The sequence below is a fragment of the Puntigrus tetrazona genome, chromosome 4, assembly GCF_018831695.1.
Source record: "Puntigrus tetrazona isolate hp1 chromosome 4, ASM1883169v1, whole genome shotgun sequence".
NCBI classification, from domain to species: domain Eukaryota; kingdom Metazoa; phylum Chordata; class Actinopteri; order Cypriniformes; family Cyprinidae; genus Puntigrus; species Puntigrus tetrazona.
In genome coordinates this window covers 3972267-3988676 of record NC_056702.1, presented here as the reverse complement: position 1 = coordinate 3988676, position 16410 = coordinate 3972267, and the positions used below count along the sequence as shown (strand labels likewise).

The following is a 16410-nucleotide window of genomic DNA, read 5'->3' as shown; positions in this document are numbered from 1 at the left end:
TGACCTTTGCGCGTCAGATCACCACAACTGAAGCACACTGATGCGCACCACCAGAATATGATCCGCGTCTCTGAGACTTTAACGCATCGGTCCTGTCTAAGTGTGCAGACTTAGATCTGATCTGCCGCCCTTTACGCACGAGAGCCCGTGCGCAATGAAGCTCCGTCTAGCGCGCTCCTCTCCGCACACCTGAGAGAGCGCGCGGGATTTTACGCATGAACATCACAGCTCGTTTCCAAACCCAAGCATGGGCAAAGCGTCGAACCAAACCACGGCGAACAACGACACCGACCCGTTCGGCAGGAACGAAGACGTGGCCAAAATGGAGATCACGGTTTTAAGCGTCACCTTCCTCGTGGCGGTGATCGGAAACCTGTGCGTGCTGCTGGCCATGCACAACACCAAGAAGAAGAGCTCCCGCATGCACCTGTTCATCAAGCACCTGAGCCTCGCGGACCTGGTGGTGGCTTTCTTCCAGGTTCTCCCACAGCTCTGCTGGGAGATCACCTTCAGGTTTTACGGACCCGACTTTCTTTGCCGGATTGTCAAGCATCTCCAAGTCCTTGGCATGTTCGCGTCTACCTATATGATGGTGATGATGACACTGGACCGCTACATCGCCATATGCCACCCCCTGAAGACCCTCCAGCAGCCCACAAAGCGCGCCTACATCATGATCGGGTCCACCTGGCTGTGCAGCCTGTTGCTCAGCACCCCTCAATACTTCATCTTCTCTCTGAGCGAGATCCAGAACGGCTCGGACGTGTATGACTGCTGGGGCCACTTCATCGAGCCGTGGGGCATCCGAGCGTACATCACCTGGATCACCGTGGGCATCTTCCTCATCCCGGTCATCATCCTCATGATCTGCTACGGGTTCATATGCCACAGCATCTGGAAGAACTTCAAGTGCAAGACCAAGAGAGGCGCTCCGCACAGCACCAAGAACGGGCTGATCGGAAAGGCGTCGGTCAGCAGCGTCACCATCATCTCGAGAGCCAAGCTAAGGACCGTTAAGATGACTTTCGTGATTGTTCTGGCGTACATCGTCTGCTGGGCTCCGTTCTTCATCGTGCAGATGTGGTCAGTCTGGGATGAAAACTTCTCCTGGGATGGTGAGCTGTCACATAGTTAAAGACGAGAATGTATTTAAGCACTATATAAAGTTTTTAAATGATTCAAAGGCTTTCAGAGGGCTAACGTTTTAAACGTAAAATGCCCTTTCTGGCCGCGAATTAGTTTTTAGTCGCTGTAGAACAGTTCAGAGCAACTTTAAAAAAAACAACAACACTATTTATGTAATATTTATGTGTTGTAACGTGATAAATTGGCTAATTAACAGGCTAATTATTTTTTCTGACTTACCACACAAAGCGATCGGGCAGCCGTTGCTATGGTTACCTTCTCGCGCAAACGCGATTTCCGTTTGCGCATTTATTTCGAGCACTAATTTTTTTTAGTTACTGGAAGTTTTGGAAGCCTATATATGTATGTAAGGAAAAATGCTAAATCACAGTCTTTTTCTTCGACTTTATTTAAAGCCTTAATTGCACCGTAATAAAATAACCTAATACTAGTCTGAAAAATAGTAGCCCGTATATGCGCCCTAATACAGTTACTGTTAATATTCACAACTGCAAGCATCTAAGATGTAATTATAAGCATCTCCAAAAAATAATTCCAGGCGTGGATTTCATTTCCTTGTTAATGAAAATGCTAATGTACACTCTATAGCCTAATAATCGGAAACCGTTCCTAAAAAGACCAAACAAGGAAGAATCAAATAAGATCATACTGTATTCCAGATTTGGCGTATTTTCTTCATCAGGCCGTCAGTTTATCCTGGAAGATCTTATCTGTCTCTCAAAGGATTCTTTTCTGAATTCCATTAGCATTCCTTTGAGATTACAGGATACGAGAGGTTGTATTGCTGTTTTTCTTACTTATCAGTGATATACTGTACCGTTGCATTATACATTGCTATATTGGAAGTTTGTGGGAGGAAAATCATTGATTATGCAACATAATACTTAGTCAATATTTCATAAGTCTTAGAAGGCGTATTGATCTACTTGTAATTCGTCCGAGCTTGAAAAACTGTACGCAGGACTATAAACGGAGCACAAACCTGAGGTGCAAAGATTTAAGAGCACCAAATAAAGCAAGCGATTTTCAGAAACAAGAAATCTCGTCTTCTATCACTGCGATCTACTACAGTCGCTTCACTCGTCCTTTCTCTTTTTCAGATTCTGAAAATGCAGCGGTGACCCTCTCTGCCCTTCTGGCGAGTCTCAACAGCTGCTGCAACCCATGGATCTACATGCTGTTCAGCGGACACCTCCTCTATGACTTCTTAGCCTGTTTCCCCTGCTGGAACAAACCCCAAAACACGTTACACAAAGAGGATTCGGACAGCAGCATCCGGAGGAACACCCTCCTGACCAAGCTGGCTGCTGTCCGGACCAAAGATGGGTTCGACTCTTGGAAAGACCCATGCAACTCCCGAAAGTCCAGTCAGTCTTTAGGGCTAGATTATTCCAACAAATCCAGTCAGTGTTTGCAACTCGACTGTTCGCGCAAATCAAGCCACAGTATTCCAGTGGAGTCCTAGGAGCCATGGAAATAAATGTAGAAATATCTAATCTGTTTCACTGTACATAACGAGGATTTATTAACACAAAAGAAGTCTGCAAATTTTTTGGTTATAAAAGGTTCAAAAAGGAGATTCTGGTTGTGTCATAATCTATATGAATCTGTTTTGATTACCTAAAAATATGTAAATTTGCGCAAATGATGCATTTATTTTACAGCACATTAAGTTGTGTTGCACTTTTCTTTACCACTAAAGTCTGTGACTTCAGGTTTGTGTTTTATGTGTTTAATATTGAGAAGAACTTCAGCTTTATTTCTTAGGCTGACGTGCGTCTTATTTGTTTACACCTATAACATTAAGGGTTTTTTTTTTTTGCTAGGTGGAAAAAAAGTAGTATATTGCGAGTCTGTATATGTGTCAGTGTTATGAATGACTAAACAATATTTGGGTGTATAACTCCATCTTGAATCGTTTGTGCCAAACTTTAACTGAGCAAAAGCGCTCAAAAACAGCTTGCCTGATGTTTGTTGAAATGTTTTAAGAAATTACGTGTATGAAAACTTGTGTATATATATATATATATATATAAAAAAAAACATCTCAACAAGAGACAATAAAACATGCCAGTTACAAACAATTTGTGTGTGTCCATGGGTATGACAGACTTGTTTGGTTAGAGCAATGGTTCGCTTGAAAATAAAGATTTATGGCCATCCAAGATGTAGATGAGCTTGTTTTGATGAAGGATAGCATCACTTGCTGACCAATAGACTTCACAGTCCATTAATGAATGTCTTTTGAGGTGAAAATATGTGCATAAACACATTAAGTTAGTTTAAAACCATTGCTCTTTAAAATGCAAGTCCTCTATCAATAATATTGCTTTAACCAATTCGATTATTAATCATCCTTATAATACACAGGCTCAAAAACAGTTTGATTGTCTAGTCTCTTCCAGATTCAGATGCATTATATTAGTAATTATGGCACTGGGATCAAAGAAGGATGGAATATAAACTTAATTACGTTATTTTTACCCACCCGAAGAGCTGTGGGAGTAATTTTCCACTGTGCTGACCGATGTCTGCAATCCTGGTTGCGTAACATCGGACCAGAACGCACTTTTATTAGAGAATAAATCTTCCTCTTTTAAATACACTCCATAACTATAAAATATCAAACCAAGTGCTATCTTTTGAAGTTAGTTTTTCTTATAAAATAACTTCATTTTTCTGAATTGAACTGCAACCGCTTTCCGAAATGATTGAGTGGATGTTTGAAAGCAAGTCTTCCATAGTTCACGCAGGAGACCCTTCAGATCTGCTTCGATCTCGGTGCAGGTTACGTTTAAACTCCCTTCATCTCACACAGCTTTCCTTTATCTGCTAAAAATGAGCGGCTCCAATCAGCCAATCCCCGTCTTATCAAGAGGAACGTTCTGGCCGAGCAGGGATTCAAACAAACCTTGTCACATAATGCCATTTTCATCCTCAGAACCAAACACCACTAGCAAGCAATCAGCGTTTTATTATAGGAGCCTAACCCAATTGACAGGTAGTATGAGACTCATCTTTCAAACTAAATGCTGCAGATGGGTAAAGCCAGCTTTGTCAATGAGTCCAACAGCAGCAGTTATTTGCTTTTAGGCAGCAAATCTAATAAAGGCAAGGGCCATGTGGACTTTAAAAGACGCTGAAAATATAACAGAAAACTAGGAGGGAGGTTCCATTAAAACAAGTTTAGAAACGCCATCAAACTGAACCAGTTATGGTTCCACATAGAATATTTAACATTCATGAAGTGTTCTTCATAACTGAGGTTCTTTTCGGAACCTTTGACTGAAAGATTTTTTGAGGAACCAAAAATGATCTCTCTATGCAACGCTGTAAAATCACCTTCCTGGATGTCCCTGTCACTTTAATTATAGAGCGAATGAGGCCTTTTTATAAAATATTTCATTAATTTGTCACCTTCTCTTCAAACACTTACAGAAGCTCTGGTCTTAGCAGGTCTGCCAGTGTAATTGGGATCGCAGCGGTTACCTTGTCCCCACATGCCCTTTAACAAAGAAAGGTTAGATAGGTTTAGGTCAAATAGATGATGAAAGTTTCTTTCTTTAGATTAATTCTACAGCGTCCACCGGATCAAGGACTGGAGTCCTGGTTTAAATCAGAAAATAAGCAAACAAAAACATGTTCAGCTCTTTAATTACAATAGGTACCACACTAAATTAGCGTTTCAAGGATATCAAAGATTGTTACTTACTTTAAAACACAATCAGTTTGAGGGAATGCATTGTTGTTCTATAGCTTGGCTCTATCCTAAACAATGCATTCAATTACTTTGCAAGGTTGCCAGGAAGGAAAGCGCATTGTTTAAGACGGGAAGTTTAGTTTAGGGTTAATGGGGGAAAAATCTGAAAATAGAAAAAAACTTTCATCATGCAGCCCGACTACTGGAAGCTCTCCTGCCAAGCTCAAAGATGAGACTGGGCTCAACTCTACATGTCCATAATTCACATACGACACTCCTAATGGCTTCCTCTCCAGCCGTCTGCATCTGCACATCTCACCCATTCAACCCGTTTCCCCTCGTTGTTCCTCTGCTTTTTTATCGAAATGCTGCAATCTAGCCTCAAACACAGTAATATTGTGACATCACAAAGTCGCTCTCGAACGTTTTAGACACAGTAGCATTCAATTGTTTTTGCTGTGCCATGGGAATGATTCTGTCGCCAAGTCTAAAAGTGGAATACTAAGAAACAGCGAAACTTTCCAGTTCTCAGAACTCTTCTGCAGCTATTCTTCCGGCATCCCTAGCTTCGCTCCTTTCTCGCTCTGCCAATGACATCACTCTTTCTCCTGCTTTGAAATAAGCATCGCCAGTGCCTTGTTTATTTTTTGAAATAAGCATTTTCCCCATTTCTCATCTGCTGAATGCCTGTTTTGACGTGACGCACATTATTTCTATATTATTGAATAGCAATTTAACTTTTATCCTCTTTATTCTTTCATTTCATAGTTCGCGAAATCGTTTTTAGCTCTATTCAGAAGATATTGTTATGTAAGGACTAACCGAAGCTTGTTCTCTATCTATCTTTCAATGGATTTTTTTTCATCTCTTTAGCTTGCTGCTTACCACATTAACCCATTGTTCTTTTTCAATGTAATTTATAGACACAGCATGAAGTGGATTTTCAATTACGACATTCAAACCACATTTTACTTCAAATGTCACTTCAGACTCGATCCTTAGTCTAGATGCTTATTCGGAAAGGAAGCCTATAGGGAGAAGGCTTATAGAATGCCCTGTGTTTCACATATTAAATAAGGGATTTATGACATTATGAACCTAGTAAATGGCATTTCAAATTAAAACACTGTTTAAATGGCCTCAAAAGTCCTTTAGAAAATATTTTGGGAACTTTAAAACTGACATAAACCGATAGTGAGGTTTTCCTTGGGCAAAAAGGCATTTTCATTCCACTGAAGAAAAATGTTTTTTTGAGTGAATCTGGCTAATCTTATTATAAACTATAACGTCTAGAGAGAGGTATGTCTGTAATATCATTCCTCATTTTCTATGCCTCTAAAAACCCAAAATCCTCATATAGATTTTTGCTGACCTCTAGGTTTCACATAAGATATTACAACTTAAACACAGTTCATGGACAGCAGATGAAGCATCCTCTGTTTTGATGTTAAAATTAAATATTTAGGGCACCACAACATCCATAGCTGCCATACTATAATTTTTTACATTTCATAAAATCGTTAACCACATACTGCATCATAATTAGCCGATTCTAAGTATGCTTATTATTTATTTTACTGGTTTACCGTCATCGGAAAATATTTATGATGTGAAGTTTTCTATAATAATGTTGCCTATTCTATGTATTTATTTTTTTTAAAGTAATCATTATTTTTTCTCTCCATCGTAAAACTATACATTTAAAAAAAAAACATATTTTGTTAATAACATATATCATTTTAGTGCTACATTTATAATATGCATTTATTTAGTATATTATTATTTCGTTTTATTTTAGTACTCATTTACACATTAATTAATTTACAATAAAATCTGGTATTAAAGGCGTTTTCTTTTAACTGTCCCCGGGGCTTATTTACTGTACTTGCTAAGAACGAGAGCGACCTCAGAACCACAAACGGCTCCGATTTGTCGAAAGTGCGCCGCCTTTTGGTCACGTGGTAGGCGTTGAGCCAATCACAAACACGATTTCACGCACGGGGAAGCGCTACGAACTGTTTGCATGCAGTCCGCCTTTGCTCCAATGCAACTGTGCAAAATCAAACCGATAACCTATTATGATTAATAAGGGTCCCATATGGAAACGAGTGCGGTCTTACGCCGGACCTGTTCCGAGGGCGAGGCACGGGCACCGGGCCGTGTCCATCCGAGAGCTGGTGGTTGTGTTTGGAGGTGGAAACGAGGGAATAGCGACCAATCTGCATGTTTATAACTCGGGTAGGGCACTAGATAAACAACACTACATATTACAATGGATGCATAGTTTATAAAAGCACTTATAGAGACGTGACTAAAGATTCCACGTAGTTCCCAGCAATGAATGCACTGAATTACTTTAATAACATGCATAAAAATAGTTTGAAATGCTACTATAATCTGCTGTTATGTTTTCATTTTCATTAAAGCTGACTTATGCATATTAAAATAGTCGTAAGTAGTTAAGGCTGATATACAGAATAACTGATGAGTGAAAGTTATTAACCATATGTTTCAGTGACCAGGCAGTGGTTCCTGCCAGCAGTTAGGGGTGATATCCCACCTGGTTGCGCCGCTCATGGCTTTGTTTGTGAAGGCACACGGATCCTGGTGTTCGGAGGGATGGTTGAATTTGGGCAGTATACCAACAGCCTCTATGAACTGCAGGTGATACCTAAATACAAGCATCAACAGTTCATGATGGTAGTAAACAGCTTCGGGAGGCCGGGGCCATGATTTCGTGTCTGTTCTTTCAGGCCAGTCGATGGCTGTGGAAGAAACTGAAGCCCCGCCCACCGAGGAATGCATCACTTCCATGCCCACGGATTGGCCACAGCTTTACTCTTCATGCTAATAAGTGTTACCTTTTTGGTGGCATGGCCAATGACAGTGAAGACCCAAATGGAAACATACCACGGTGTGCATATTTGCATGCATTTATGGATGTCCAAAGCAAAAACGGATACGCACTCGCATGGATGATGCTTATTTGTGCCTCTGTGCAGGTATTTAGACGACTTCTACGAGCTGGAGCTGCAGGTCCAGTCTGGGGTTAAAGGCTGGAACATCCCTGAAACCAAAGGTGGAGGTCCGTCAGCCAGAGAATCCCACAGTTCTGTGATGTACTGTGGAAAGGGTTCAAGTGGACCAAAGCTGTACATATTTGGGGGCATGTGTGGGCACAGACTGAATGATTTGTGGCAACTAGACTTTGGTAAGGCCCATTTATCAAAATAACAGAGCTGTATGACCTTTTTCATTAGTTAAAAGTGATGTTTTCATCCCTTTCAGAGACTATGACTTGGTCATTACCTCTAATCAGAGGTCAGCTGCCATTACCCAGGAGTCTGCACACCTCCAATGTGATTGGAAACAAGTAAAGCCATAGCCTGTTTCGTTTTTGATTTACTGTACAAAGCGGTTCAGATTGTGGTCCTAAAACAGGAAAGATAAAAAAATACTGCAGATTTGTCAAAATGACCTAATATTATCTAACTCTTTTACCTAATTTGATGATGCTGAAGTAAAAAAAACCGATAAAACTTTTTAAACGGTAAGAATGATTTTTCATATTATGTGTCAGCTGCCCTCAGTGCAGTCAAATGTAAAAAAAAATATTAAAAATGTTATTTACAATATGCAAAGGAGTAAAGAAATATGTTCAAATACTCCATTTATTGTAACTCTACATAACAGTTAATGCATTATAAAATTAAGAAAATCTATAATTGTTGAAAGAAAACATGCTTAAATGCTTATGCTTGTGGTAAACTGTGATAAAGCACCACTTCTGAAATCAGCACCACAAAATTAGCAAGAAACAAGTATTGGATTTCATTCAGCAAATATGAAGCAGTCTAATTAGCGGTTTAATGTCTTGTTACTTGCTTCAACATTCTCATTTGAGAAATGACAGAGGCTCTTCATGTAATGTTAACAAAACTGCTACTTTGAAAACCCATTAGAAATCTATTAGGATTGAATTATCTTCTTGGGTTTCTAGATATTGACGTCATGTCTGAACAGCTCCATTTTCCATTTCCTCTCTTCAGTTTCACTTTTCAATAAAATAAAGATGTTCTTCAATCAGAACAGTTATTTCAGTGCCATATATATTATCGTACCTGGCCTCGGTCTCAGTGTTTCTTCTTTATCTTCTTGTAGGTTATATGTGTTTGGAGGCTGGGTTCCCATTGGACAGGCAGAGGATGCGCTCGCCGCCGATGGAGTCAAGTGGGTCTGCACCAACTCTCTTTCCATGCTAAACCTCGGTACGATCAAAAATTTGACATCGTCCTTGCAGCTAGATGAACTCAAAATTTGCTTTATTTTTTTAGAGTTTTTTATGTTTCTGTTTTGCTTACTGTAGACACAATGACGTGGCACGACTTGACAGAAGAAGACCAGCAGGGATCAGCTTCAGACGAACAGCTGGGTGAGCAGGAAGAAGGTAACGCACACTGCCCGAAAGCACGAGCCGGACACTGCGCAGTAACCGTCGGCACTCGTCTGTATGTCTGGAGCGGGCGAGACGGATACAAAAAGTCCCATAACTACCAGGTGTGCTGCAAAGATCTCTGGTACCTGGAAACAGGTGAGCGACACAGTCGTCAAATCAACCGTTAAATGAAATCCGAACATTTAAATCAACACGTTTTGATTCGCTGTGTGTAGAGAAGCCTTCGACCCCCGGCGCAGTGGTCCTTGTGAAGTCCACAATTAATATGCTGCATGTTGCCTGGAGGCCCCTACCTGCAGCTGAATGTTATTTGCTTCAGCTGCAGCCAATCACATCTCAGTCTGCTTCCACTGAACCACAGTCCACAGCATCGGACGCCGGGGACAGAAAGAAATCTCTACAAATAGGTATTACACACGACTCATTCAGTGCTGTTTTTTTGCTCGAGAGTGCTCAAATTATTATTTTTTTATTTAAATTAATTTAAAAACACTGTGTATATTATTTGTAATTTAAATAAGTGTTATATGAATAAGTTTTATCTTATTTATATTAACTTTCTGTTTAGACTCCCAGTCAAGTGCAGAAGTTAAAGAAGAGAAAGAATCTTCATCACAGGTCGGATTTCTGCATTTTTGTGTATTTTACATATGAATCGTGATATCCTTTTATTAATCTCACGGGGTATTTCTCATTTCAGAAAAGCATTTTGATGCCAAAAGAACTAGGTGAGCGGAAGTCCGGCCAAAAAGTGACCATGTTTCTGATATGTAGCTTAATACACATGGCTATTTCCACACTTGCGCTCTTACTTTTGGTGTTATATACATATATGTGATGTATTTTTAATGTGTATAATTATAGATCAAGAAGGTGTTTCTGTGATGCCGTCAAACGTGAATAAGGCCGGTCGGCTGAATAGTACATCTCAGTGCCAGAAAGGTAAGAGCACACACCTCCTGTTGAAAATACTATAGCATTCCTTTTATTACTAATTATATTATTATTTACAGAACGAGATATTCCTCCGATACCATCCCAGCAGGTAAAGTGTTAGTGTGTTTCTCTACTCATATAGGTATGACTCTCCTAAAAACACTGACACGTTTTATCCCTTACAGTCTGTGGACTCGGTGTGGTTTGATGTGGGTGTATTTAAAACACTGTATTGTGAGGTTACACACTACTTCCTGCCTTCTGAGGAAGGTAACATGGCCTCAACTCTGTTTGGTCGAAACTCGTCTGGCATTGAGGTTTGTCTGTGGCGCTGGTTCGATACCACCTCACCTAATTGTAATGGTTGCCTGTTGTGACCGTGCGTTTTACGTAACCGCTTTCTGTCCGACAGTGGGAGTTGCCAGGTCCTCATTGTTTTAAGGATCGCGAGAAGCGGGAACTGGCCTCAGGGGTCACATACAAGTTCAGGGTGGCCGGACTGAACAGCCGCGGCCCGGGCAACTTCAGTCCGGTCAGTGAGTTTAAAACCTGCCAGCCCGGGTTTCCTGGAGCGCCGTCTGCTGTAAAGATCACGAAGGTACAATCGCTCTTCTCAGCGACGACAAACATTTTGCGTTCAAAGACGTTTAGATGCCATGTTATGATTTCAGGATAAAGATTCGGTGCACATCACCTGGGAGCCTCCCACTTCTCCGTCGGGGAAGATCACGGAGTATTCCATGTATCTGGCTGTGAGGAAGAGTCGAGGGAACAGCGCGGAGAGACCTGGCGAGCTGGCCTTTATACGAATCTACCGTGGCACCAAGACCTCGTGCACAGTCAGCGAAAGCCAGCTGAGCAACGCACACATCGACTGCTCGGCGAGGCCTGCTGTCGTCTTCCGCATCGCTGCCAAGAACGAGCAGGGCTACGGCCCGGCCACTCAGATCCGCTGGCTGCAAGGTGTGCGAAAGCTTCTAAAGTTTTGACTCATTAATGTGCATCCTCATCAAATACTCTTTTGGGACCCTAAAGCATAAGTAGCTTGGGTGTATTTGTAGCAACAGCCAACAGCACAAATTATAGATTTTTTTAGTTATGCCAAAAATCATTAGGATGTTAAGTAAAGATCATAATCTATGAAGATATTTTGTAAGTTTTATGCCGTAAATATTTAAAAACTTAATTTTTGATCAGTGATATGCATTGCTAAGGACAATTATAAATGCAATTTGTAAATTGTAAATTTGTTTTGCTTATTGAACAGGACGTTGTGGCTGGTCTATCATAATTTCATTAAAGAAATAAGGGCAAACATACCTTTTAATATGGCATTGTTGATGCTTACTGGCCAAGTGTTTGACCAAAAGTACAGTAAAAACTACATTGTGAAATATTTTATTTTACAATAACATTTTCAAACTCCAGCCTTAAGCGTCACATGAACCTTCACAATCATTTCTTCTTATTAATATTGAACAGTTGTGCCGAGTATTATTTATTAATTACCACATAACCAGTTAGTTACTCAAGTTGATTCGATGAATAGAAATGCCTTTGCTGTCGCTTTTGATCAATTCCATGTCAAATAAAAATACTTTCTTTAAATTCTGAACATTTCGTACACTGCAGTATTCAGCGTGGTCCTAACCTCTTTATATGCTGTCCTACAGATGCGAGTAAACTGAAGTCCTCCGTGACGCAGGCCGTCTCCAGTCCTCCAGCAGCAGAGCCTGACACCACCTGCAGATGAACTCTCTCACCCCTGATGGGTCCACCGCCAAAGCTCGAATGCTTCAGGACTGCATTTCACTCTTTATTATTCCACAACTCCTTTTGCCGTTTTAAACAAACTCATCTGTTGACTGAACCGTTTTTCTCCTTTTAATGTCACGGTATCATTTCTACTGTAAGTTTTAGGTTTACCAGTATCAACTAAAAAGGTCATCACTGTAAAATGTACATATTTAACACTTTTTATACTGAGTTTATACATTTATTTTTATTATGGATTGTTGTAACCACTTATTTTTGTTTTTCCGAATTAAACTGCATGTAAATTTCTTTAAAATATGCTATTTTTAAGAACTCCGTAATTGACCGTAGTTGAAATATAAACAGCTTCACCAAAGCTCCCTTCATTTCAGTTTTTTTTTTTTTTTCCAATTCTTACTCTTAAAAATGCTTTTATGGTGTAACTGTTTAAACAAGTAGAACAGCTTAGGAATTTAGTTTTGTTATCATTGCAAAAAGGACATTTTCCCATAAAAGCAAAAATGTAGGTAAAATATTCAGTACGCTAATTAAACAGTAATATACATTTACCCTGCACAAATCTATATAATCAGTCTACTAGAGGATTTTTAATATCCCATTCGTCACTTATGCAGTGGCATATTAGAAATGATATAGGTATATGTTCCATTAGCATGTTGCTTATTGAGAGAGCTATTAATTACACTTAAAGTGCTATTTAAACTGAGCTTTTAAAAACCTTAAACAAATTTTAAGTTTAGTTGGAAATGCTGTTATGACAGAGCACACATTAGTTCAAATTATTTCTAATTTCTTTATATCTTGACCATTTTATCAGTTTCTTCTAATATTCATGGGCGATTTTTAAGATGTACTTTAAACAACATTCAGACAAAGACAGATCACTTTTTTATTCAAAGAATCAGAATAACAATATCAGTTCAATAGGTTAATTAATTAAGACCAAATGTCATATCAAATGAGAACTCCCTTAATTCTGGGAATGTAAATTGTCAACATGGCCTTTCTATTTTCCCACCGCCCCCATTCCAAACTTTAAAAATTATTAAATACAAGGAACCCCTCCCCAAAAAATAAGTCATAATTTGGTTCGGCCTGGACCAAGCAGACCGTTCAAAACAAACTGGCCTAAATATAATACTGAATGAATTACGAGACATCACTTAAGATCAAATCAGCCTCCTGGCAACAGGCACTTTTGTTCCTGCTCTGGTAACCAGGCATCTCTTGGTCTTCCAGCACTGACCTGAAAACTTTGCAAGGCAAAAGATAATTCTGTCTGGACACTGGACAGGCTACTAGATAGAAGTCGAGCCGGTCTTCGGTCATGAGAATTGTATCTGCTGAACACCAGGGATCTAAAGGATCAGGGAAAAAAAAAAAAAACATTGTTTAAATAGTGAGCATAAAATCTTACAAGAGTAAATGATCAGGAACCTCCCATCATATCGGTTGGTTGACATACTAACCTGCTGGTATGAGGTGGTATATACCATCACATTCTGTTGCTGGCCATCAGCAGTGATCAGTCCTGCAGGCAACTGACCGGCTGTAAGTTAAAGGTAACACAACCTTTATTCATTACATTACATTAAAAGTCATAAACACGCAGAACAACAGTGCTGCATGTTCACAATTACATAGACATTTCTAAACGAGGCACTGCTAAAGAGGTTAAAAATCCATACCATACAAAAAAAAATATATATAAGCTTTATTAAAGAGTTTGTACTTACTGAAACTGTCATCTGTAAGCTCTTCTCCAAGGCCTTCGCTGACTGAAACAGTATTGATGCCTTTCTCACCCTTCATTGCCTTGGAAACATGAATGTGATACTTCACTTCTAACCGTAATTTGCGCTTTACAAATGACATTCACATTGACACACGCAGGTTTTGACATTCTGGCATATTCAAGTGCCAAAGATCCTTTTTAGACCGTAAATGTATTATGGGTGAGTGCAATGATACCTCTCTGAACTTCTGCAGGTAGAGTTTAAGCGGCTCCACGTACATGTCGAAACCCAGCGTGGACATAGCGAACAAGATGTCCTCTCCGTTGATGGTCTTGCGTTTCTCTTGATGGCATCTTTCGCTGGCCTCAGATGTGATGAAGCTGATGAACTCGCTCACGCACTCCTGCACGCACTCTTTTGCATCCTTCGCTATCTGTGTTTAAGAGAAGACAAGAAATTAGGGTTACTTCTGTATAAAAATATAATTTTACATAGATGCATTTAAAAAGAACAAATTCTACCCCTCCCCAAAAAAATATAAAGATAGTGGGTTTTTTTTGTTTCGTTTTAACGAGTTACTTCATACTTGGAAACAATTCTCGAACTTTACCTTTCCAGTCTGTGGGATGGCATTTTTCATGATGCGAGCAACATTTGCGATGGGAAGGTAGATGTCCTGCTCTCGAAAATGGTCTTTACCGCCGTTACCATCCTCGTGGTCATTGAAACTTTCATCCCCATCATCTGCACAAAAAAAATGATCATGGACAAACCGCTGCTACTTATATAAACTCTGCACATTATCTCTAACACAGAAAGATTATTTATGGCGACATCAAGTCCATACCATCCTGGGTCTGTAAGACATATGTTCCTCCTGTCATATACTCTCCAGTTATTCCTAACTGAGTGGTATCTGTGGTGCTGCTGTCTCCGTCCATCTGAAAACACAAACAGGGCAATGAGAGTTAAAACATTTATTCATACTCCAGTTTAATAATGAGCAAAAACATTCACTCATGACCTACGACAATTATAAAACCGTCCAGGGCATTAAAAAAAAGCATTATTAATAATGATACCACAATTTCTATAAATCATTTGCGAATTTAGCAGACGCTTTTAACGCAAAGAGAAACAAAAAGTAATTTGTCAAAGAAAAAACATCGTAACAAACAACAGCAGGTTTATTCGACAAACTAGAGCAAAAAATATTATTTTTAAAATGCAAATAATAAAACGAACAGGCAATAAATATGCACGTAGATTAGCACGCGTTACTGATATCGATAATAACTGGTCGTGTAATTATTTGTATGCATTTCTGGCAGCCTTTGTTTTGATAGTCAGCTAGCAGGTTAGCATCGTCCCAGCTCAAGCTAACAAATCACACACGTTTAAGATACGGAAATATCGCGTTTAAGAAGATTGTGTCAACTTCAACCAGAAACGAATTGTCTTTTTTTATAATCAGACTTGCTGTTTATTAAATGTGGTTAAATGTGGCTTCGGGGCCTCGCGTGGACCTAGCCTCCATTTCTCCACTCAAATAATCCCTTACCCATCCTCAAACATTCAATCATTTAAGACTTCCTGCATTTAACGGCTGCTTCGGCCTGGTAAAAACCTGTAAAGACCTGCCGGTATCGGCCTTTTCTACCCGTTAAACACGAGAATTACCGCTGAAGCGGATCATTTGACCGGAGCTACAAATACAAACCTGACTCGCGCTCGCGCTGCAACTTGATTGGACGCCGGAAATGGAGCTGCGCGAGACGGTTTGTGCAAGCCTTTATGTCGGTCACCAGGGGGCGCGCTCGAAATGAGATCGTAAACGTCCGAAGAGGTTGCATTTAACGACATTTCTATGTTCTCGTTATCTAGTACGAATCGCTTTTATTGACCTTAATCATTAAAACGTTGTTTTTTCATGTTCCCTTCATTCGCTTTGATGACAGGATCCATACTCGTTACGTAGGCCGTGCATGCCTAGGCCTACACATGGGGAGCTAATTATCATATAAATTAATTTTATGGAAATAAGTGGAAATCCTACACACACTTTCTCTGTTTTCCCTTTGCTTCTCTTTTTCGTGTGTCAGGTAAACATTAATGGTGCTAGAGCTCAGTTTGACAAAAGGGCCGAATGAGGCAGATGTCAAATTTAAAAGCAGTCTTCTGTTTATCATCACAATCTGTTTTTTTTATGCATTATTTGCTTCATGTTTTTACTTTAAGAGCGAATAATGCAGCTGCGGTGATGCTTCGTTGCTTTAAAAGGGCTCAAAGTGAGGGCAAACACGTCGCACAGTGAAGTGAAATGGTAACTGATTCAAATTAAAGTGGAAAAAATGTGTATGATTTTTATTTTGACTAACTTGTGATATCAGATCGTACAAAGAAGCAAAGCTTTCATAAGAGTAGCATCCAGCTCTGAAATATTAAAATAACCCCTGACAATAGTGGTGGAAAAATATAATGATGTTATAATGAGCATTTTTGTACTGTTATTTCCTCGTTAGTGTGTACAGTAATGGCTTTAACTAATCGTTTACGGTCACATAAAAATATAACACTATTTCACCCCTTTCCTGGCTGCGTAATTTGTCTAAACTGGCACAAAAGCTACACTTACAGGCAGGCTAGCCGCAAATAACTGC

General features: G+C 39.7%; 3 protein-coding genes across 4 annotated transcripts; 2 read left to right on the top strand and 1 right to left on the bottom strand.

The window, feature by feature from the left end:
* Window positions 1-11: 11 nt before the first annotated feature.
* avpr1ab (arginine vasopressin receptor 1Ab) lies at window positions 12-3230 on the top strand. Its single transcript, XM_043237751.1, has 2 exons — window positions 12-1115; window positions 2247-3230. The coding sequence occupies exons 1-2, from the start codon at window positions 248-250 to the stop codon at window positions 2609-2611; spliced, it is 1233 nt and encodes a 410-aa protein (XP_043093686.1). The 5' UTR covers window positions 12-247; the 3' UTR covers window positions 2612-3230.
* Window positions 3231-6848: 3618 nt separating this feature from the next.
* Window positions 6849-12370, top strand: hcfc2 (host cell factor C2). Its single transcript, XM_043237736.1, has 16 exons — window positions 6849-7084; window positions 7362-7510; window positions 7600-7760; window positions 7849-8057; window positions 8135-8219; window positions 9008-9114; window positions 9213-9437; window positions 9518-9709; window positions 9871-9920; window positions 10003-10030; window positions 10167-10244; window positions 10316-10347; window positions 10424-10555; window positions 10651-10836; window positions 10910-11201; window positions 11912-12370. The coding sequence occupies exons 1-16, from the start codon at window positions 6925-6927 to the stop codon at window positions 11989-11991; spliced, it is 2166 nt and encodes a 721-aa protein (XP_043093671.1). The 5' UTR covers window positions 6849-6924; the 3' UTR covers window positions 11992-12370.
* A 519-nt stretch (window positions 12371-12889) lies between these two features.
* Window positions 12890-15602, bottom strand: nfyba (nuclear transcription factor Y, beta a). Of its 2 annotated transcripts, none has more exons than XM_043237758.1 (7): window positions 15471-15602; window positions 14598-14691; window positions 14361-14494; window positions 13986-14183; window positions 13751-13829; window positions 13484-13563; window positions 12890-13372 (listed from the first exon to the last, which is right to left on the bottom strand). In XM_043237758.1, exons 2-7 carry the CDS (start codon window positions 14689-14691, stop codon window positions 13340-13342), a joined length of 618 nt encoding a protein of 205 aa, XP_043093693.1. In that variant the 5' UTR covers window positions 15471-15602; the 3' UTR covers window positions 12890-13339. The 2 variants fall into 2 exon arrangements, with proteins under 2 accessions (XP_043093693.1, XP_043093694.1); XM_043237759.1 differs by lacking the exon at window positions 15471-15602 and adding an exon at window positions 15312-15452.
* Between the last annotated feature and the right edge of the window lie 808 nt (window positions 15603-16410).